The sequence below is a fragment of the Siphateles boraxobius genome, unplaced genomic scaffold (assembly GCF_051911475.1).
Source record: "Siphateles boraxobius isolate OS27281-9 unplaced genomic scaffold, OSU_SipBor_1 77, whole genome shotgun sequence".
Classification (NCBI taxonomy): domain Eukaryota; kingdom Metazoa; phylum Chordata; class Actinopteri; order Cypriniformes; family Leuciscidae; genus Siphateles; species Siphateles boraxobius.
Genome location: NW_027509205.1, coordinates 10,488,198 through 10,509,852, shown reverse-complemented (window position 1 = coordinate 10,509,852; position 21,655 = coordinate 10,488,198). Strand labels below are relative to the sequence as shown.

The 21,655-nt window shown below is 38.4% G+C and overlaps 2 protein-coding genes across 4 annotated transcripts in view; one reads left to right on the top strand and one right to left on the bottom strand.

Moving 5' to 3' along the window:
* stat6 (signal transducer and activator of transcription 6, interleukin-4 induced) overlaps window positions 1-16,905 on the top strand; it is a 70,011-nt gene extending 53,106 nt beyond the window's left edge. Inside the window, exons 8-21 of one of the 3 annotated variants that reach the window (XR_013198293.1) lie at window positions 1,010-1,144; window positions 1,297-1,473; window positions 5,444-5,531; window positions 5,692-5,814; window positions 11,622-11,714; window positions 11,827-12,030; window positions 12,368-12,462; window positions 12,564-12,697; window positions 13,281-13,430; window positions 13,593-13,653; window positions 13,874-13,972; window positions 14,824-14,898; window positions 15,079-15,972; window positions 16,195-16,905. Coding sequence is in view for 1 of the 3 variants with exons in the window: in XM_077218232.1 (XP_077074347.1) it covers window positions 1,010-1,144; window positions 1,297-1,473; window positions 5,444-5,531; window positions 5,692-5,814; window positions 11,622-11,714; window positions 11,827-12,030; window positions 12,368-12,462; window positions 12,564-12,697; window positions 13,281-13,430; window positions 13,593-13,653; window positions 13,874-13,972; window positions 14,824-14,898; window positions 15,079-15,157 (1,513 nt within the window). In the remaining 2 variants the exon portion in view is untranslated. Of the gene's footprint in view, window positions 1-1,009; window positions 1,145-1,296; window positions 1,474-5,443; window positions 5,532-5,691; window positions 5,815-11,621; window positions 11,715-11,826; window positions 12,031-12,367; window positions 12,463-12,563; window positions 12,698-13,280; window positions 13,431-13,592; window positions 13,654-13,873; window positions 13,973-14,823; window positions 14,899-15,078 lie in introns of all 3 variants that reach the window. The other 2 variants (XR_013198292.1, XM_077218232.1) reach the window with 2 other exon arrangements.
* Window positions 16,906-18,593: 1,688 nt separating this feature from the next.
* mipa (major intrinsic protein of lens fiber a) lies at window positions 18,594-20,801 on the bottom strand. Its single transcript, XM_077218236.1, has 4 exons — window positions 20,347-20,801; window positions 19,976-20,140; window positions 18,973-19,053; window positions 18,594-18,886 (listed from the first exon to the last, which is right to left on the bottom strand). Exons 1-4 carry the CDS (start codon window positions 20,704-20,706, stop codon window positions 18,701-18,703), a joined length of 792 nt encoding a protein of 263 aa, XP_077074351.1. The 5' UTR covers window positions 20,707-20,801; the 3' UTR covers window positions 18,594-18,700.
* Between the last annotated feature and the right edge of the window lie 854 nt (window positions 20,802-21,655).

Here is a 21,655-nt window from a genome sequence, read left to right as displayed (position 1 = left end):
GTGTGTGTACTGTGTATAATCATTTTGTGTATATATAAATACACACACATATACACGTATATATTTAAGAAATATTTGCATGTATATACTGTATATATTTATATATAATTTATATTATATATACATTTAAATATTTTATATATAAATAACAAATATTTCTAAAATACATACATGCAAATGTGTATTTATATATATACACAAAATAATTATACACAGTACACACACATACTATATATCATTCATGTAGACACAAACTTTTATTTTGGATGCGATTAATTGCACCAAAATAGCTAGCGCCGGCCCTGGGATCGATCACTCGATCAAATGTTAATCAATTTACAACCTTTATATAATGTGTTTTCTGGATTTTTTTTGGTTGATATTCTGTCTTTATACATTAAAATAAACCTACCATAAAAATGATAGACCCTTCATTTCTTTGTAAGTGGGCAAACTTACAAAATCACCAGGGGATCAAATAATTATTTTCCCCACAGTAAGTGTGCCTGAGCCAAAAAGACACAAATATATCTGATTAAGAACTCATTTACATGCTAATGGACATGTTAACATGACACATGATGTTAAACCTTGTGTATGGTTACTTCATAAGGAATTGACAAAGCAGACCACGCAAAATGCATATTGATATAGCATAAGAAAGACCGTTCACTTATCTTAGATGTTGAATTTCATTGGATTTCTTAAAGCGTGTTGTACTGCTAAAGCAAATGAGCATGCAAGCTCATTTGAACCAATCAGTTGTGCTCAATAGATAATGATATGATTGCAAGCAGAGTTAAGGACCTATTAGCCTATGCCATCTAGAGTTTCATTATAGAATCCTTGCAGCAAGTGCACGCATATTTAATGTACTCTCTGGATCATATTTTGTTTCACTCCGCCTTGTTTTGTTGTCATGCATGTCTTGCAACCTGTTGGCATCTGCCTTATTTGGGCTTCTGTCTCTGTGTCTTCCACATTCTCTTTCCTACCTTTTCTGTTGCAGGTGTGAGCAGTTGCTTGGGGTTAATAGTAATCTAAGGCAGGAGCTCATGTTGATGAAGAGGGACCACGGAGAGGCTGAACCGTTTCATGCGATGCAGGAAAGCCTGGCCCTTCTGCTCCAGACTCTCGTACAGAAGTATTCAGGCCTCTTTCAGTTCTGAGAAAGATGAGATTGCAGTGTAGTTACTCATCATGCAATCACAACAGATGATTATGCAATTTTGTGAAAATGTGAGTACTTTTTCTTCTAGCCTTTGATATTTTACTTTCTTTGTCTTGGCAAATCAGTTCATTGGTAGTAGACAAGCAACCTCCCCAAGTCATCAAAACCCAGTCCAAGTTTTCCGCCACTGTACGCTATCTGCTGGGAGAGAAGATGGCCCCTGGAAAACCCGTCGTATTGAAAGCGCAGATTATTACTGAGGCGCAAGCAAGAAACCTGGGACAACAAAGTATTGTACCCAAGTAAGTATGCTGAACAAATCTTGAAAAAAAATTATCATGGGTTTCCACAAAAATATCAAGCAGCACGGCTGTTTTCAACATTGATAATAAAAAAATGTTTCTTGAGCAGCAAATCAGCATATTAGTATGATTTCCGAAGAATCATTGTAATGGCATCTAGTAATGGCTTAAAAATTCAGCTTTGCCTTCACAGGAATAAATTATATTTTAAAATATTTCACAATATTAATGTTTTACTGTATTGTTGATCAAATAAATGCAGCCTTGGTGAGCATAAGAGGCTTCTTTTAAAAACATTTAAAAAATCTTATAGAACCGAGACTATTGAACGGTAGTGTTTACTAATACATTTTTTACATTTCAAGATGTATAAATTAATGCATTATTTTATGAATGAACATGAATAACAATGTACAATAGTGTATTTCTAAAATAACATTTACCTGAATTAATTGATGCTGTTAAAGTATTGTTCATTGTTAGTTCATTATGCCTTATGCATGAACTAATGTTAAAGAATCAAGGCTTATTGTTAAGTATTACCGTATTATTTTAAAAGATATATAGACTGCTCTATAGAATTTATATGTTATTCACAGATACTAACTAAATCAAGATCGCACAGTATTTTTATCCTATTTTGCCTTTTTAAAACTCATGCAAAATTTTATTTATCATGTAACGACTTCTGAGAATAAAATGTCATGTATATAGGGATGGGCAGTATTTCAGATACATGTATTAAAAATACATATTTGAAATACAAAATACAATTTTTTATATATTTTAAAGCCTTTGAAAAGAATCAAATGTAATTTTAAGCTTACTATTTTTGAATTTTGAAAATAAATAAAATACTTTGTGCCAGTCAACCTCTTTATTAAGCTGCTGATTTCCTCTATCAACTAGTTCAGGCCCCAAACCCCAACTTTGATGCACGTAAGCTGCAGCTGTATTACTCCATATAGCATTGGGTGAGCAAATTTTCTGCATTGATAATCATAAGGAACAAGATTTGGTGAGGATGTCATGGTCGATTCTACTTGTTGGTTGAAAGGTTAAAACAGAACATCATTCAGATTTGTCTTCAGTTAACATGAAGGAATAAAAGAGCAGTGGCAATGCAAAAGAGAACGCCTCGGTTACCGTCGACTGATTGGGATCACGCTTAGGGAGCCTGTCATCTTTGAGTACTGTGCACATTGGCATGCGAGATCTGCATCTCACACTCTGCCCCACTGCGTGGGTATAAATACGGAAGTGGGTGCACGGAGCCGAGTGGAGCATGGAGTCAGCGGTGGTCCAGCAATAGTGGCGACGGGACTACGTCTCTGTTCCCTCCTTCAGGGAACGAGAGTTACATACGTAACCGAGACGTTCCCTTTCAGTCGCTCATGTTCGATGATGTCGACTGATTGGGATCCCAATTAAAACGCCATTAGTGCTGCTACCTTCCAGTGCCTAGAAAAAAGCCTTCTGATCCCCCCGCATTATTTGAGGCGGAGATGGGACATCGCTTGGCGATGGAAGCGTAGCGCAACAGTCGCAGTGTTTGTACAAGCTTGCTGAGCAGCTCAAAGCAAGGTGTACTGCCGGCGACTCGAGGCAGTTGATGCCAATGCAGTCAGAGGCCTGCCCAGACCCCAATACTGCATGCCCGTTGTACGTGGCCCCTCAGATGGTTTTTGGTGGACACTTGTTCTAGGGGCGGCTGGCCCGGAGAAACAAAGGTCTGATCACGGGCTGAGAGTTTGGCGGCAGGCCAGGTGATTGTCACACTGAGCGTGCTGCTCTGCCATGGCCACCTCGGGACTCGGCCGTGAAGCCAGTGCTGAAGCGGCTGCGTCTGCCATATGTCCCAGGAGCCTCTGAAAAGGTTTCAGTGGGACCCTTTCTCACTTCTGAAAGCACCGACTAGACATGTTCCTGCTGTGAGGCGTGTTAGATCGAGCCAGCTCTGCCCACTGGCTATTTAGCACTCGAATGGTAGGATTTGTGAGACTTCCAACCCTCAAACGCAAAAACACAGAATGGCCTGCATTGCGGAGGATAGAAATCTGAAGTACATGTCCTTCAGGTCGAATGCTGCAGACCAATCTCGGGGACGGAGCATTCGAAAATGCTTCTCTGCATTAGCAACTTGAACGGAGGCTTGTACAGGGCCCAAATCAAGAGTCGCAGGTCCGAGATTGGCCATAACCCACCACCTTTCTTGGGTACAACGAAGTATGAGCTAAAGCAGCTGGTCTTCATATCGGCTGAAGGAACCAGTTCAATTGCATCCTTCACCAGTAGGAGTGCGATGCTCACGCGCATGACAGGGCACATTTGCTCAACACCAAAGTGTAACGAACAGCTCTGAATTTGGGCGGACGCCAGGCGAACTGAATCGTCTGATGGTACGGAGGAGCCGACTGGACCGGTTTGGAAGCATGTTCCAGGCTTCTACAAACCGGGCCAGAGACACCAGAGGTACCACAGACGTACCCGGGCTGGGGCAGTGAGGTGGAGGACAGAGACCCGGCTTGGAAGGCCCGAAGGTGGCCCGAAGCGATACAAGAGCGGGCTGAGGGGTGCAAGGCTTTACAGGGTTGCACACCGCCAGTCTGGCTCTCTTGGGAGACAGGAACAGAGGAATTTGCTCTTTCTTTTGATTCGGGTACCACTGGACTCCGGGTAGCCAGCGGCGGAACAGTAACAATCTGAAGAGCTCATCCCCCATCCCTGAGTGGCCTGTCTCAGGGATGCCTGGCCTTACACTTGCGACCTGGATTGGCAGCGTCTGACACAGGCTGGGGGCTTGCCTGCAGCTGGCTCCATGCTGAGGCCTCGGTGGAGGCTGCTGCGGAGGCCCAGCAGGAGCGGTGGCAGGGGAACGCCCTCGGCGATGAGCAGACGGAGGAAATATGTGCTGGATGGCCTCCATCTGCGCTTGGGCAGCAGAGAACTGTTGGGAACGTTCGTGACGTAACACCGCTTTGACTGTCAGGTAGTCTGCTGCAGAGCCTGCTTCAATGCAAACTCGGAAAAAGTGCACATCTAGGCGCTGCTTGCGAGTACCCTTCTGAAACCTAAAATGACAAATGGGACACCCTACGATCTTGTGGACTTAATGAACTAGAACTCAGGTGTTACATTATGTGTGCCATTTGGGACAGGGCCAAAGCAGTATTACGTCACAAAAGTGTGGACTCGGAGGAAGATCACAGGGGGTTAGGCTTCCATTTTGGACAGGGCCTAAGTAGTGTTCACCGCTTAGTAGTAATAGACTGTGTAACCTGGTCAGAAATATGTATAGAAATGGCACACAGATGCCTTAAACCCAGTCTTTTTGAAAATTTGGTGGTAGAGGTAGGTAAAATTAAGACATAAGTTTCTAAGTAGTTACACGAAAATTCAGAATAGGTCCAGAAAGATTTCAGCCTAATAGTGATGCTGAACTGAATGGCCAATTTCACATGTATTTTGTGTATTTTCAAAAAACGAAATACTGTATTTGTATTTAAATAAATACAAAATCCACACAGTATTTGGTATTTTATTTTGATCCATTTTAATGGTATTTGTATTCAAGAGGTATTTTGTATTTTTATTTTAAATACATTTTCATGTATGCCCATCTCTATACCAAAGAAACAATACTGAACAGAAAATAAGATGCTGGAGCATTTTGCATGTGCTGTTACTGCAGTATCATCTTTGATCTATAACTTAAGTGTAATTGTGTCGTAATGTTACTTTTGTGCCTTTGCCATTTTTTGAAATCTGCCCACACAAGCTGTCATGCATTTGACAGCCTTTGTTGCTCTTCTCAGACTTAAAGAGGAAGTGGAGGCACAAGATAAGCAAACAGATTCAGGGTTTCAGTTGAGCTGTTAACCATACAGAGGCAATACAATATTTTAGAGGTCTAACATATTAAATATGCAAATGTTTTATAATCGTTTGCTGTCTGTTTTTCTCAACTTAGTGAAAATGTTGGTGATCTTCTCAATTACACGGCTATCTTAGAACACAACACCGCCAGTAAGAGCACTTGTGCTACCTTTAGAAACATGGTGAGTGATGGTGAAAAATAGATGGATTTGCCCTGTTCTATCACAAACAGATCATTGAGAGTGTTGTTTTTTGCTTTATCTTGTTGTCATATCGATAGTGTCATGTTAAGTTAATGTTTTTGAGAAAAATCACTAATAAAACATGTTTTCTCCTCTTCAGTCCATAAAGAAGATCAAACGAGCTGACAGGAAAGGCTCTGAATCAGTGACGGAGGAAAAGTTTGCTTTGTTGTTCAACACAGAAATAACCATCACAGGCTGTGAGAGCCCTTATGGCATTCAGGTGGTTGCCCCTCTTCTTTTACTGATAAATAAATAAATAAATAAATAAAAAAAATAAAAAAAATTTTATATATATATATATATATATATATATATATATACATACATACACAGTCAAACCAAAAATTTATCAGACACCAGATATAATGTTTGATTTTTTTTTCTAGTGGGTGCAGGACACTATAGTTCATTTATGGAAGTGAGGATTGCAAAAGAAATTAAACTGTGACATATTATACTCAAAAATTCTTCATACTACCAGTAAAATTTATACAAATTTGGCCAGACCATGTTTTGCTTAAAGGGGTCAAATAATGCCATTTTCATACAAGTTAATTTGATTCTTTAGGGTCTAAATGAAAAGTTTGTAATATACTTTAATTTAAAAAAATTCGTTAGTATTGTAAGAAAACACTAATTTTACCTGGTCAAAAAGAGCTCTGTTTTCAGCACGCCATTTCAGTGCATATGCCTTTAAATGATAATGAGCTTCGCTCACTCCGCCCCTCTGTTCTGCGGGCGTTCATAACTGCGTTATGACCACACCGCACGTGGAGTGTTTCCTTGACAACAGTTGAGGGTATAGGAAAAAAACATACATTTGATTTGTTTTTATAATACCAACATTTCCCATGATTAAATATAAATCCTTGGTGGTCGGGTGCTGCACTTTAACGTTTGTAACCCATCCAGCCACAGCATATTGATACGCGTCTGTACTCTTTGAAAGCCTTCAAGCGATCCCCACTGTATGGGGAGGGGTTATGCACAAGGTAAATATATATATCATGGAAGGCAAATTGGGGTAGCCTAAGTCTGGGCCAGATGATAAAGGACAAAAGAAAAATGGGGGTAACAAATAAGGATCGGAAATTAAAAAAAATTAGTGACGTAGGTGGCATCTATGAATAAGGAGATTAAAACAAAAACACTGGATAGATTTTTATCATTATATGATGGTTGTGCACAGGCACTGCCAACACACATTTCAGTACAATCAACTTGAAAAAGTGCATGTACCATTATATGACCCCTTTAAGTATTTTTTCTTTAGACTAATTGCTAATGTGACATTTTTACACCACAAACTGAACAAAATTAAGCATTGCTTGGTAATTTTTTGACTTAAATTGATAGTATCTAATTATGTACTTATATTTAACTGCTGACAGCAATTCAACCTAATTTATTTGTGATACAGTCTAACAGAAGGATTGCCAAAACCAGTGAAATATCAACTGATTTGACTCTAAGTACTTGTCATATTTTATTACCATTTTCTAAACTGTAGCAAATAAAATATGAAAAAAAATGTGAGAAATGTTGAAGGTGTCTGAATACATTTTGGGTTGATATATATATATATATATATATATATATATTGTGTGTGTTTTTTGCAGTATAAACCCACCAATAAACATGATGTACTAGTTCACCCAAAAATGAAAATGATGTCATTAATGACTCACCCTCATGTCGCTCCAAGCCCGTAAGACCTCCGTTAATCTTCAGAACACAGTTTAAGATGTTTTAGATTTAGTCCGAGAGCTTTCTGTCCCTCCATTGAAAATGTATGTACGGTATACTGTCCTTGTCCAGAAAGGAAATAAAGACATCATCAAAGTAGTCCATGTGACATCAGTGGGTTAGTTAGAATGTTTTGAAGCATCGGAAATACATTTTGGTCCAAAAATAACAAAAACTACGAATTTATTCAGCATTGTATTGTCTTCCGGTTCTGTTGGGGATCCGCGTTCAGTGACGCTGCTGACGTAAGACGCTGCTGTCGTGTGTCTGGAGCGCCCGAGCTTCGTTTACAGTCTGAGGGAGACGCACGCTGGAAACAAAACAATCTTCACAAACATGTCTAAGGATTTCCACACAGAGGAAGACTTGCATTTTTTTGCCCAGCCATATTTATTTGAACCCGAATACACGGACGCAACAGATTCACGTCAGCAGCGTCTTACGTCATCAGCGTCACTGCGGACTCGTGAACGCGGATCCCCAACAGAACCGGAAGACAATACAATGCTGAATAAATTCGTAGTTTTTGTTATTTTTGGACCAAAATGTATTTCCGATGCTTCAAAACATTCTAACTAACCCATTGATGTCACATGGACTACTTTGATGATGTCTTTATTTCCTTTCTGGACAAGGACAGTATACCGTTCATACATTTTCAATGGAGGGACAGAAAGCTCTCGGACTAAATCTAAAATATCTTAAACTGTGTTCTGAAGATGAACGGAGGTCTTACGGGCTTGGGACGACATGAGGGTGAGTCATTAATGACATCATTTTCATTTTTGGGTGAACTAACCCTTTAGTGTTAGTGACAATAAGAGTATAATTACCTGTAAAATATTTGGTAAAACTTTTAAATAAGGTTTCAAATGTTAACATTAGTTTATATATTAACTAACATGAAATAGCCATGAGCAATATATTTGTTACCGTATTTGTTAATGTTTGTTAATGTTATTTAATAAAAATACAGCTGTTCATTGTTTGTTCATTACTTCAGTGCATTAACTTAATGTTTACAAATACAACTTTTAATTTTATTAATGTATTAGTAAATGTTAAAATTAATATTAACAAATATTAGTAAATGCTGTAGACGTGCAGTTCATTATAACTTCATGTTAATTAATGTAGTTAACAAGTTTTAACTTATGAAACCTGTTTGTAAAGTGTTACCAAATATTTTTGTGCATAATTACTGAAATTGTGGTTCTTGTCCCCCATGCACAAGGCAATGGTAACTCCAACATAGGTAAGGCAGGCAAGACAAGTTCATTTATATAGCACATTTCATACACTATGGTAACTCAAAGTGCTTTACACAGAAAGGAATTAAAATAATCACAAAATAACAGCAAGGAAAATTAAAACAGTTATAAAAGGAATTAAAAGAGATATATGATACAGTTATTAAAGGAATTAAAAGAGTAAAAATATGATACATAGATAAACTTCTGATCTGGCAAAACACCGGTGTATCATATTTTTCACAAATCCCAGTTTTACTCTTGAGATTTTCCCATGTTGATTATACTGTGTCTGTGGTGTTCTTTCAGCGCGCCTAAGAAATCTTTCCCTTAAATCAGGACAGAAGGGCTGACTCACAGGGTAACCTGGGGTTCACTGCCCCATCAGTCCGCACCTCAAAGATTTGTTAAGAAGCTCTAGGAATGGAATCGATCCAGTCCGCACCCCACATGAACCTCGAGTTCATACATAGAAATACTCATAATTCTGCTTCGCTGAAAAAATACAGAATTGTGTTAAGACACTAGCTTGTATACTAGCACAATAGCTTGTGAAATGGAAAAAAAATGGAAGCTGTCTCAAATCAGTGTTATTTTAGTATCATTCAAATATATAGTGTTTATTAAAATTTTGAATTAGTTTTTATTTTTATATTTTCGGTTTTAATTTTAGTTAAAGTTTTAGTCATTTTCTTATGTGTTTTTGTCATTTTTGTAAGTTTTTATTTTTCTCTATTTTTTTAAATTAATTTTTATTTCAGTTTTAGTTTTATTTATTTTAGTACAAGTTAAACGTCTCAGGTTGCGTATGCAACCCAGTTCCCTGAGAAGGGGAACAAGACTCTGCGTCTTGGTGTTGAGGCATGGCTTCTCAGGGAACCGGGTTGCATATGCTACCTGAAGACGTCCCCTTTCGAAGTGAAACTTTGACGCTCCGTCTTGGTGTTGATGCTATGGGGAACTAATACCCACTACGCCATGCTGAAGGGGTGCTTGTCTCATTAAGTTGTGAGTATGCACAAACCTATTGGACAAAACACTAAATGACTCTACGGAGCTTAGCTCGGAGTCAAAAGCGTGTCAGCCCCAGGGCACATCCTATGTGACCTGCAAAAGTTATATAGTAGCACTACTCCCAAGCCCAAATTTTCAGATGTTAGTGAAAAACCCCCAAGCTGCTTTGCTTCAAAGCAAGGGAACTACACCTTCCTCCCTACCTTGCGGGACAGGCCTCAGCCAGAAGCCCAAGAGCAAGGCTATAATAGGGGGCACAACACAACAGCCTCAGCTATGTTCAGTATGCCTTACTAGCATCTCAGCTATATTTCTGAGAAGGATCCTAGGGAGCTGCCTACCAAAGGGAGCATACAAGGATGCAAAAACCTCAGTAAATAGACCTAGCATAGACAAGGCATGAACGACTACATGTTTTTTTTAATTTATGTAGTCTAACTCCATGATGCCCTGGCTCCAACCAAGGGGGATCCATGATCCCAGAGGGGAGGCAAACAAGAGAAGGACATAATGCAACCTGTCCAGTAACTCATCCGCCAGGCTGTATACCCCCAGAAGCCGCAGAAGAGCTTAGGCCCCACTTAAAGACCCCACTGTCAGAGGGAGTCCTTATTGCCCAGATAACTTCATACACCCAGCATCAACCCCTATGGCAGCTCCTGTCTAGATCTAGCAGGTGAGGGAGCAGGATGTCCTCAGACAAGCGACCGCTGTCTAACAACATCGCTAAATGCATAAAGTTTTACTGCCCTCAGAGAGAGTGATTCTGATTTTTTTAACGTTTAAACAAAATATACTGATATAAATCTGCACTCCAAAAAATGCTGGGTAAAAAAACGAACCAATTTTGGTTATTTGGCAACCCAGCACTGTTGACTATATTGCTAGCTAAAGATAAATCCAAAATACAGTACATTGAAAATTAAAATCACACAGAATTACTAGAGTAACAACACAGGCAACAGTAATAATCAAAGGGTGAACATTTATTTATTAGCAATTTTAACATCCAAATTAATTAATTATGTCGAATAAAAATCAGTTTATTTAGTCAAGGAAAAATGCGTTTTTATCATGCGAGACAACCAATGCTGACTGATTGACGCATTTAGCTGACTGACATCTCATCCCTGTATGTTGCGTTGCATTAAATAAAATCATTTACCGCACAGTAAAGACTTTATAGATGAAAGAAAATGTATACAAACCATTTTACCGAAGAAATGCACCAATTCGGCAGCATTGAGAACTGCTCTCTCCTGAAGAGGATGCAAAAAGCCAGTGGTCTGTGCAACCTTTCAGCTTGGTTGTTGTAGTAAAGCCACCACTGGGTTGCTTTGTTGGAGGGTAGGTTTAGATGGCAAGACTGGAGCCTTTAACGAAGATGCCTCACCCTGCAAAAGATAGCTGGTCAGCGTAATAAACCCTCCGTATTCAAATCATTTGAATGTGGAAAAGGAGAAATTCAGGCTGAATATGGCCTCTTCTATGATCTTTCCACCTCAGTGTGCAGATCTGAAAGAAACAGCAGGCCCATGGGACAAACATAGCCCAACAGGAATCTCTCATCGAGTCTATCCCGAATCACTTTCTTCTGTTTCTCACACGACCAAGCTTCAACCTGGTCGTGGCCTGGGCCACTACATCCAGCAATTCCCTGTATGCGGGCCTGAAGGAAGGAGAGGGCTCAATAATTTCACTCTCTTCATCCCCTCTAGCTACAACTATTTCCTCAGAGCTAGATGGCACCAGCAACATGCGTGTAAAACAGGCACCCTTTTATACTCATGGGAACTCCGCTTGTAACGTCATTGACTATCGTCCGCCAAAGAGTCTTGCTGTGATGTTACACGTGCCTCAGACACCGGTCACGGTTCAGTTAATTATAATAACCCAATAGTTGGCAGAGTTTGCTTTATTTGCATTAAATTCTGTGATGATGAAATCCTGGAGGGACTGATGTATATAAAATGTGTGGTAACAGTAATAACTGATTGTCTTATTCTTCTTATTCTAGACAATCTCTCTTCCTGTGGTTGTAATTGTACATGGTAGTCAGGAAATCAATGCTATGGCGACCATCATATGGGACTGCGCCTTCTCTGAGCCTGTGAGTAACACAGAACAACCACACAACAGCTCTTTTGTTGTCCTGTTGTCAACCCTCTTCAATGTTTTGTTAACAAACAGGCAACATTTGCCTTGTGTTGTGCTGAATTCAGAACAGGATACCATTCGTCATTCCGGAGCGTGTGCCCTGGAAGCAGATGTGTGAAGCTCTTAGCAGTAAGTTCATGTCTGAGGTGCAGACGCAGCGGGCCTTGGACATATACAACCTTCACTTTCTTGCACAGAAGATCTTTGACCAGCCAGACATTTCTGAAGATTTCGGAAATATTCCGGTGTCCTGGGCTCAATTCAACAAGGTGCCACTAACGTGCATTTTGCACTTTGTTTATGTGCATTGATATACAATATTATGAACTTGTGTTGTTTAATAGCTAACTAGTTGATTATTTTCTTAGTTATGCTTTAATTAGCTCACTGACAGCATATACATAGTGAAACAATCTTGGATAAGTTGTGTCTTTAAATTTATATAATTTTCCCATGCTGTCTCGAGACCCCTAAACAAACAAAAAAAAGATTCTAGAGATCCTAGCACGTAATAATTTTTTTTTTTTTAAATTGTAGATAACATTCACAGAAGGTTTGACTGGCGAATTGGTGTGAATAATTATCTCTGTGACTGTTTTAACACAGGAAGTTCTGCCTGGTCGAAACTTCACCTTCTGGCAGTGGTTTGAAGGGGTGATTGATCTTACGAAGAAATGCCTGAGAGACTATTGGTCTGATGGGTACAGTTACACTTCCTCAGTTTGTTTTCCACTTTAATGAGAACTAGACTAGATAACTAAAGAGAACTGATATAGAAGTCTACTTCTCATTGCCCCTGCAGATTGATCTTTGGCTTCATTGGAAAACATCATCTCCATGTCCTCCTCCAAAACAAGCCCAACGGCACCTTTCTTTTGCGCTTTAGTGACTCAGAAATGGGTGGCATCACCATTGCCTATGTGGGTCCCAGTGATAGTAAGTCTCAAATATTTATATTGTATGATACACTACTGTTCAAAAGAAGTCCCTTATGCTCAAATGTTTCATTTATTTGATCAGAAATACAGGGAAATATCTTTAAAATTTAAAGTTGGCATGAAATGAAAATTCGCCCTATCTATTTTTTGAGTGCATGTTATAGATCTTGTTGTAAATTATTCATCCATGTACTGTATATATCTTTTTTTTCTTCAAATTTTTAATCAAAATGTATTGCATCTTCTGTCAGCCTTCTTTCTAGTTATATATGCAAGGATTCCCCAATCATTTAGTCTGCTTAAACCCACCCCTGCAAGAATGTCTTCATCTATCTCCACCAAGTCTTTTTTCTTTACTGAAAAACACATAAATTTACAACTAATTTCCAACATTGAATCTTCTAATGCAGTCCCATGCAAAGCATGCTGGGAACTACAGATCTACTGCTCTGTTAGTTGTCAACAAAAAGGATTCCCCACAGAAAATTATTACGTTAGTAAAATATCTACTAATGTGAGTGGATTGAGCAGTTGTGACATTTAAAAGTAATAACATGTATGTCACTGTTGTTTCTGCTCAGATGGAGGCAGGAAAATCCAGAATATCCAACCTTTCACCAAGAAGGATCTGGACTCAGCTGGCCTTGGTGACCGCATACGGGATATTAGTTGCATCACTCATGTGTATCCAGACTCTTTAAAGACCGACGTATTTAAGAAATTCTTTACAGGCAAGTAACAGGATATTTTAAAGATAATATCTGTATCTTATGGTTCTACCAAAAAAGAGAAAATGCACAAAATGTATCTGTGTATTTGAATATTTCTTTAAAAATTATGCATTACAGAAAAAGTCCAAGATTTATGCTTTGTTTTCTTATGTCCTGAAACAGTGCTTTCCCCCCCTAATCCTGATGGATACCTGCCATTCAAACTAACAACAGTAGTCAATCCGTAAGTAACATTTTTGCTGTAAATGTATATCACGTTTCAAAGATTTTATAAAGTGAAGCATAATTTAATGAGCACAGAGCCATTTTCCTAGTTAACAACAATAAATTGGGGGTGCTTCTGTATTAGTACTGGGAAATTAATTCAAGTCATTTAACTTGATCACAAAGTACTAAAGACATTGACATTGTCATCACATAATTATGTTTTCTTTCATGATAAGAGGAGACCTTAGCTCCTCCACTCCCTGCGTACCAGCTCCGTCTGACCTTCCTCCGGATTTCTATGACCAATCTATTGGCCAAGGCTATGGACCAAACATGTGCGTATTGGAGCAATCAGATCTTCAATGAAACTATCAAAACAGCCACAGATGTACACATTGTTGTATTATAGTTATTTTTAAGTCTCTATTGTGTGGTGTGTAAAATACCTCTTTTCTAAATAATCTAAAATACCTCTTTTTCTAAATAATTTCTCACCGTAAGTATAATTATACTTTGGAAGTTCATTCACATCTGTCTGCTCATGGATCATGTAGGAATGGAAATGTCGATCATATTTTTTTATCAGAAGGCTTTGTTGTAAATTTACACATCAATGACAAGCTTTGGAGGTATCCTAGCCAAAAATCTCTAATTTGAAACACTGTGAATGGGCATATTAAGCTTAAAAGAGCTCACAATCTTCTACAATTAGAGTCTGACATTAGCACATTTGCTAAGCTAACAACAAAATACTTTAAGCACACACACACTTTTTTTTATTTATTTTTTTATAGTTTGCAGTACTAAATAATATGCACTACTGTTCAAAGTTTTTTTAAGAAATCTCTTAGGCTTACCATTGCTGGATTTATTTGATCAAAAATACTGTAAAAACTCTAATATTGAGAAATATTATTATAATTTAAAATAGCTATTTTCGTACAGTTTTTTTATTGTAAAATGTAATTTATTCTTGTAATGGTAAAGCTGAATTTTCAAGCATCATTACTCCAGTCTTCAGTGTCACCTGATCCTTTAGAAATCATTCTAATATGCTGATTTGGAAACCTTGTTGTTTTTTTCAAAAGTCACTTTTGATCAATTGAATGCATCCTTGCTGAATTAAAGGATTGATTTCTTTAATAAACAACGCGGTTGACTGTTGTCATTCTTTTTCCTTTCCCAGGCATCCTAGTAATTGTACATCCCCATTTATGTCAGACCCCATGTCTGTTCCTGGACCAATCTACCCGCCATCCATGTAAGTCATTAATGTTATATTCAAATCCCTTGTATTTTAGAAATGCATACAGGTTTGGAACGACATGAGTAAATGATAACAAAATTTAAATTTTTTGGTAAACTATAGCATTAATGTCTTTGCATCAATCACACAGCTGTTCTTTGTTAACATTCTCATCTTTCCTTAATTCTATAACAGGCCAACAGCTCCCTCAGATGAACCCATAGACATGGATTCGCTGGAGGGAATTTTGGATCAATTTGAGGTACATCATTGAGAGGTACAGTCCCTCTGTTTCTTGTTGGAGAAGGGCTATGAGATGGCTTGGGGCTCCATGGACTTCCAGAGCAATTCACGTGTCCTAAAAGGACACATTACCCATTTGTTCCAAAAACAAGTGTATCTGTAGGGATACATTTTTCCTAAATTCATATTCAGGAATCAATGGACGGAGAGTCTCTTTTTTGGGGGGAGGTAATTATCGCTTGGATTGTATAACAACTCGGCATCACACTCGCTTCCTCCCACAATAAAAAAACACACTAAACATGCAGTTTAAAGGACCAGTGTGTTTAACTCAATAATCATAGGGAATGTTTAATAGCAACTTGTATAATTTCTATGAGAAAGCAGGTGAAGTGTTGGCAAAAAGAGCCTTTGCGCATTATCTTGTAGTACCTAAACTGCTTTGTCAGTTATGATGATGATGATGATGCAGAAAAAACATATTTAGCATATTTCAGTGGTTATGGTTATGTCACCAGATTAGATAAACAATATTTTACTCATAATGTCCTGAATGAGACAGATTTTTCAGGGCACAGACACATATTTGATGCGGTAAGCTGAAACGAATAGCATCACATGTGCTCTTTTAGACATAGGCATAGATTTTATTAAACTATATGTAATTTTTACTTTTGTACCATTTTCCATATAAACAGTTTTTCATTCGGCTGTTTTATTTGCATGAGTTGTTTGTAATGGCATTTTCAATATTCAGTATTCATATGATTCTAGTCAGCTTTAGTCAGTAAAGCTAAAATCACAGTTTTATTAACTGCATATCACTTGTGAGTTTTACTTAACTCTGTCATGTATTTGTTACTTAATGCCGGGGACACACTTAACGAGTAGCTGAAACATTCTAAGACTGAACTGAACACACTTACAGACTGTTTCCAAAGACTTGAGTAGATTTTAAACACCAACTGTGAACAGCGTTTGAACGCAACTGTCTCTGACCCTACGTGTTTGGGCATGATCAGTCGTAAGTATCAAATTACATTCTTAATCGGCCTTACAGTCGTTAAGTGTGTCCCCACCTTTAGTCGCACAATATGATCTATAACTCAATTTCGCAAACCTCTCTTTACATCATTTATGAGTATGAATCATGTAAAATACATCTTGTGTGGACAAAATATCAGTACGTTTTCATATAAAAAGTAGACATAATACTGTACTCTACGTATTCTACAGTGTTCTGTGTGTTCACCTCTTCTATTTAGTCCTTAGTGCTATAAGTCATCAACCTTCTTGAAATTTAAATGTAATATACATTTTCCTTTCCATAAACTGTGATTTTTTGCCTTTCAACAATATTGTTTGATATCTTGTAAAATATAAATCTTTCATCTTAGTTCTTTTATTAGGAAAACATGAAATGGGATGTTTTTCAAAGGTGCCATCTGTAACTGTCTGTATGTATTTAGTCCTTTTTGGGGAATACCACACAATATCGTCTCTGTTGTCTATTTAGATGTTCTTTCTGTAGCTCTAACGGATGATTATGCTAGATATACTCCTGCCTGATTATTGATCCTGAAGATTTCATCAAAATCCTGTTTCCTGCCAAAGAAGAGCATAAAGTACTTAATGCATTTGTCATTAAAAATGTCAAAGTTGCAATTTTTTCCATTTAATACATGTGACCAAATATGTAATGCAGGTATATAGGATTTTTGTTCAAAGAAATATTCAAATTTCCATGTTAAAAATCTGATAAATAAAGTCAAAATGCCATTCGAGACTCTTGCCTGATAATTCAATAGTTCTGGATTTCTACAGAATAAATGATTGTCTCATGTTTCATAAGAGTAAAAAGTTATCATTTTGCGTTGAACGAAGATTACTGTTAATTTAAAGAGAGTAAAACACTGGCATTATTTCAGACTCGACCCTCATTAAATTACCAAAGAAGAGACAATTACTAACTTGAAATGATTATTTATACTCAGCTAGCTTCAACAGTCAAAAAAGGTCAACTTTACATTTTACACAAGACTTTGATGACAAAATGATATCTGATTTTTATGTTAACATTGACGTTTGTATGAAGAAAGTCCATTTAATTAAGTGTCTTCAAAAAGCGTGCTTATAGAGCCCTATGGTGAGCCCTCTGGTCTCCCTTTTGTCAGATCTTGAACAAGAATTCACTAGTAGAAGAGTGGAAAGAGTGCTCAGAGGAAAAGAGTGACAGAACATCTGGGTGGAGTAATCGCCTTTTCATTCTATTAGATCCAAATGCTACAAGAACATTAATGTGCATTTAAATCCAGACATCTCAGACGCTCAGCAATCCAATCGCAGGCCAATGAGGAAGAGGTGATTCAATTACCTTAACAAATCCCATTCCATCTGTGAAAAACAGGACACTGTATCCATGATGTTTTGAACCAATTTTGCTCATTAGTGAGGTTTTAAATGTCTTTTACAATGAATTACACAAATAATCTCTTGCCCGAGACAAAACATCATTGTGTTTGCCTAAGTTGAGCTATGTACACACAAAATAATGCCAAGCCCACTAATCTAAACAGAAAATGTATGCATGCAGATTAATGGCAGAACAAGTTAATTGAAAATGCCTGAAACATAGTTTTGAAAATGACATAGTTTTGGGGGTGAGGGTGGGGTCAAGTGCTTGTATCAGGTAAATCAATGGCAATACCATCAGGTATGGTATAACAATAGACTAGTTGAGTTTTGCGTGTTTATATATATATATATATATATATATATATATATATATATATATTGAATTATGTGTGACTGTGCTTCTTTTAAAGAAACACATACTGGGCCATTAGGCCACAGTTAAACGATACAACAGCTTGAGACAGACTCGAAGAGGGATCCAAATTCCCAAAGGATTTATGAAACTTTTAGTCGTGAATGAACATCCACCTAACCCAAGATTTAAAGAAGTGTTTCCTTTTCCATTTTGGGAGATAGAAAAAAAAACATCGCATTGATACAAACACAAGGGAAATGGAAGAGCCAAACTGGAAAACACACACACACACACACACACACACACACACACACACACACACACACACACACACACACACACACACACACACCAAGCACAACTGAATAATGTCGACTGTAAGTAGAATGTAAAGAAATCTGTTGCAAAATGCTAATAATATTGTACACGTGTCACATCTCTGAAAAATCAAAGAAAAAATAAACTGAAATGAAATTAATGTGTGGGATTTAAACCCTGTGAAACTGGAAAGCATGCAGAAGTTCACTCTTAGTAGACTAGAAATGTCAGAGGTGCCCCTGAGTGGCATAAGCCACCTGATCTCACTCCCTATACCTGGAGGTACAGAGCGCAGTCCTCAGCAGGAAGTCCTCTTCTTACCCTCATTCTTAGTCCTTGGGAAGGGGTTATAGTGTCTCAATTGCCTTTGGAAGTGTGTGTGCCTATGGCAAACTGTGTTGGTATGTTGGAGGTGTGTGAAGATGAGGTGTGTGAAATGATCGTACGTATGTGTTGCTTCAGGGATACAAAGGTTCCTGGCAGTGTTTATAAGGCTTGTGTTTTGAGCTCAATCGGTTCTCCTCTGGTATCCTGCTGGGCTTCGGCCTCGGGAGGTCGGTTGCCCTTGAGCACGGCCAGTCGCTCGGACAGACCGCGCATGCGTGGAAAGAGCATGAAGTCGTACAGCAGGGCACCCATAGCACCGCCGATCATAGGGCCCACCCAGTAGACCTACCAGACCAGACAGAAAACTGTAACATTTATGATTCAATACGCAAAATGTTTCTTCATCTGAATATAATGGAAATGTGCCTCACCCAATGGTTAATAAAGTTCCTAAACAGCACAGCAGGGGCAAAAGACCTGGCAGGGTTCATTCCAGCTCCAGTGTAATACATCTGCAATGAGATTCATGTCAAATCAAGTCAAATTTATTTGTATAGTTTTTTTTCACAATATTTGTTTTATAGCAGCTTTACAGACAATCATGATGTTTATGTTTATAATATCTTAATGTCTTCATTTAGTAGATTTTGTGACAATACAAGCAATTGAGATATGCTATGTAGTATTAATCGCCCTACGCAAATTAATGTAAAAAGCTGGGCGATAATATGGTTACATTTTGCGATGAAATAAAATAAAATAAACTTTTTAATAAACCATGCATTTCATATAACCAATAGTGCCAGTGACCTTCAACTGGTGGGTCTTGATCCAAAAAATTTGTATAGTAATGGCAAATTAAATATTTTACAAAGGAGAAAATCATGATCAAAGATTCATGTCACTTGAAGGGATAGTTCACCCGGCCCACAACTGAAAATTATGTCATGATTTATTTACTCTTATGTTGTTCCACACCTGAATGACTTTCTTTCCTCTGTGGAACACAAAAGGAGATATTTTGAAGAATGTTTCAACAATTTTTTCTCCCCATACAATGAAAGTAATAAAACAACACTGAACCTTATTGTCTTTTATTTAATGGACAAAAAAACTCACTTTTTTATCTTTTAAAGATCTCCTTTGTGTTACAGTTGAGAAATAGGGGCATACGGGTTAGGAGGAGCAGGAGTAAATACAGGAATAAATTATGACAAAATTCTAATTTTTAGGTGAACGATCCCAGCTAATTACTTAATTACTAGTGTTTGTTTCATGTGCTAAGCAAGTAAATCTCATCTGAAGTTTTTTATGCATTTACTCTTTGTAAACATTTTAGTGCTGGTTTGCATTGGAAAATCTGGGCCATGAGGCAAAAACCAATGCACAGGCACTGCTTTTAAGACTGAATCTGTCCTGTGGATGGCCTCTTACCCCCAGCAGATGACCCACAAGCACTGAAAAACCAATGGACAGGGCAGCAGACCCCAGTCGCCCGTTTCGCCTCTCATCTGTCACAGCGAAGACACAGACTACGAGTTGCAGAGTCAGGAATACCTCTATGGTGGTGGCCATTCCCAGACTGATGCCTGGCTGAAGCTGAAAGCATATATACGCATACGCTGTAGGAAAAACTGCCAAAAAATTATCCAAAATACATTTATTGTCCACTATTATTTTCATGTGAATTTATCTTTTTTTTTAACATCTCTATGGTTTAAAACATTGATCAATCCGTTTGTATCACTTGTAAATAAGCCATTATTTGAACTAATGAACTCACTGATTCAAATACACCCTCTTACCGTGTTCAGGGCCAGATTGCCTCTCATATTGCTTGGTGTAACCCCATACAGCACAGCGGCTCCAGCCAGCGCGCCCAAGCACTGAGCACAGATGTAGAAGAAAGCACGAAACAGGGACATCTGGGAGCCAATCAGGTAGGCGAACGTGACTGCTGGGTTGATGTGGCCACCGCTAATGTGGCCGATGGACTGGATGAGTGTGGCAGCTGCCAGCCCGTAGCAGAAGGCAACTTGGAGCACGTTGTGTGGCCCGGTGGTCCAACGCAGAGCTGCTCCCAGCCCGAAGAACACAAAGAACATGGTGCCGTAGAACTCGGCAAACACAGCCCGCCAAAAAGACATGGACCGGAACTCCCACATGGCTGCTATAACTCAGAAGCGATGCCAAAAAATATGGAGGGATTTGAGAGTGAGAAGGAGAAGAACCTCCAAGAGCTTCCTCTCAGATCAGGATGTGTTCCCTTTGAACACAAAGGCGTATAAACTATGGAAAACCGAGCATAAATGCCTCTATAACCTACAAAGAACTCCGCGTGAAAAGCAGCCCTGCTTCACAAGACTGAAATCATTTGCTCCGTTAATTTCTATCTTGTAGTTTTTGTCATAAAACCTTAAGTGTGAAACTGGCAGGTGATCTCTGCACCTACGTGAAAGTTTGAGATTATATTTAATAAAAGATCACGGATAGAAAAATGATGAGCATGTCCTGCAGACATTCAACTTCTCTGATGGGGAAGTGAGAGGCCACAGGGGTATTTATAATGACCGTGACCCTCAGTGACACTATAATCCTTTTGCTGAATTGTGGGAGGGGGCTGCAGAAAAAACAACAAATCAAATCAAAATGTTCTTAACCGTTTTCTGTCCTGCGCTTCCTTTTAGTTCATGATCATCACCGTAAAGCTTACAATATTTTTGCCATTAAGGAACGGTGAAATGTTAAACGAATTTCGGTGGGAAATTTAACTTTCAATTTGTTTTCCACTAAAAATAAACATCTCAAAATGGAGGTGAAAGGTCATAAAATACATAAAATGTTCAGAAATATGATTGTTTTAACAGCAGGCGAAAGGGAAATGGTGTATTAATAATATGTGGGAAGATGATGACATTTAGAAGAACAGCTGCTGAGAATCACTGACCCATCCCAGCCCACAACAGAGAACAGTGTTTAGGAACTGCCTCTTCTCTGGCCACGGCTACAACACCAGGGCCCCTAAAAGGGTCTAGAGCCCTTCACAGTGTGAATTAAGTGCTGACACAAAGAAACAAACCCTCTCATACAACAGAAGGAAGCCTCACATGGATG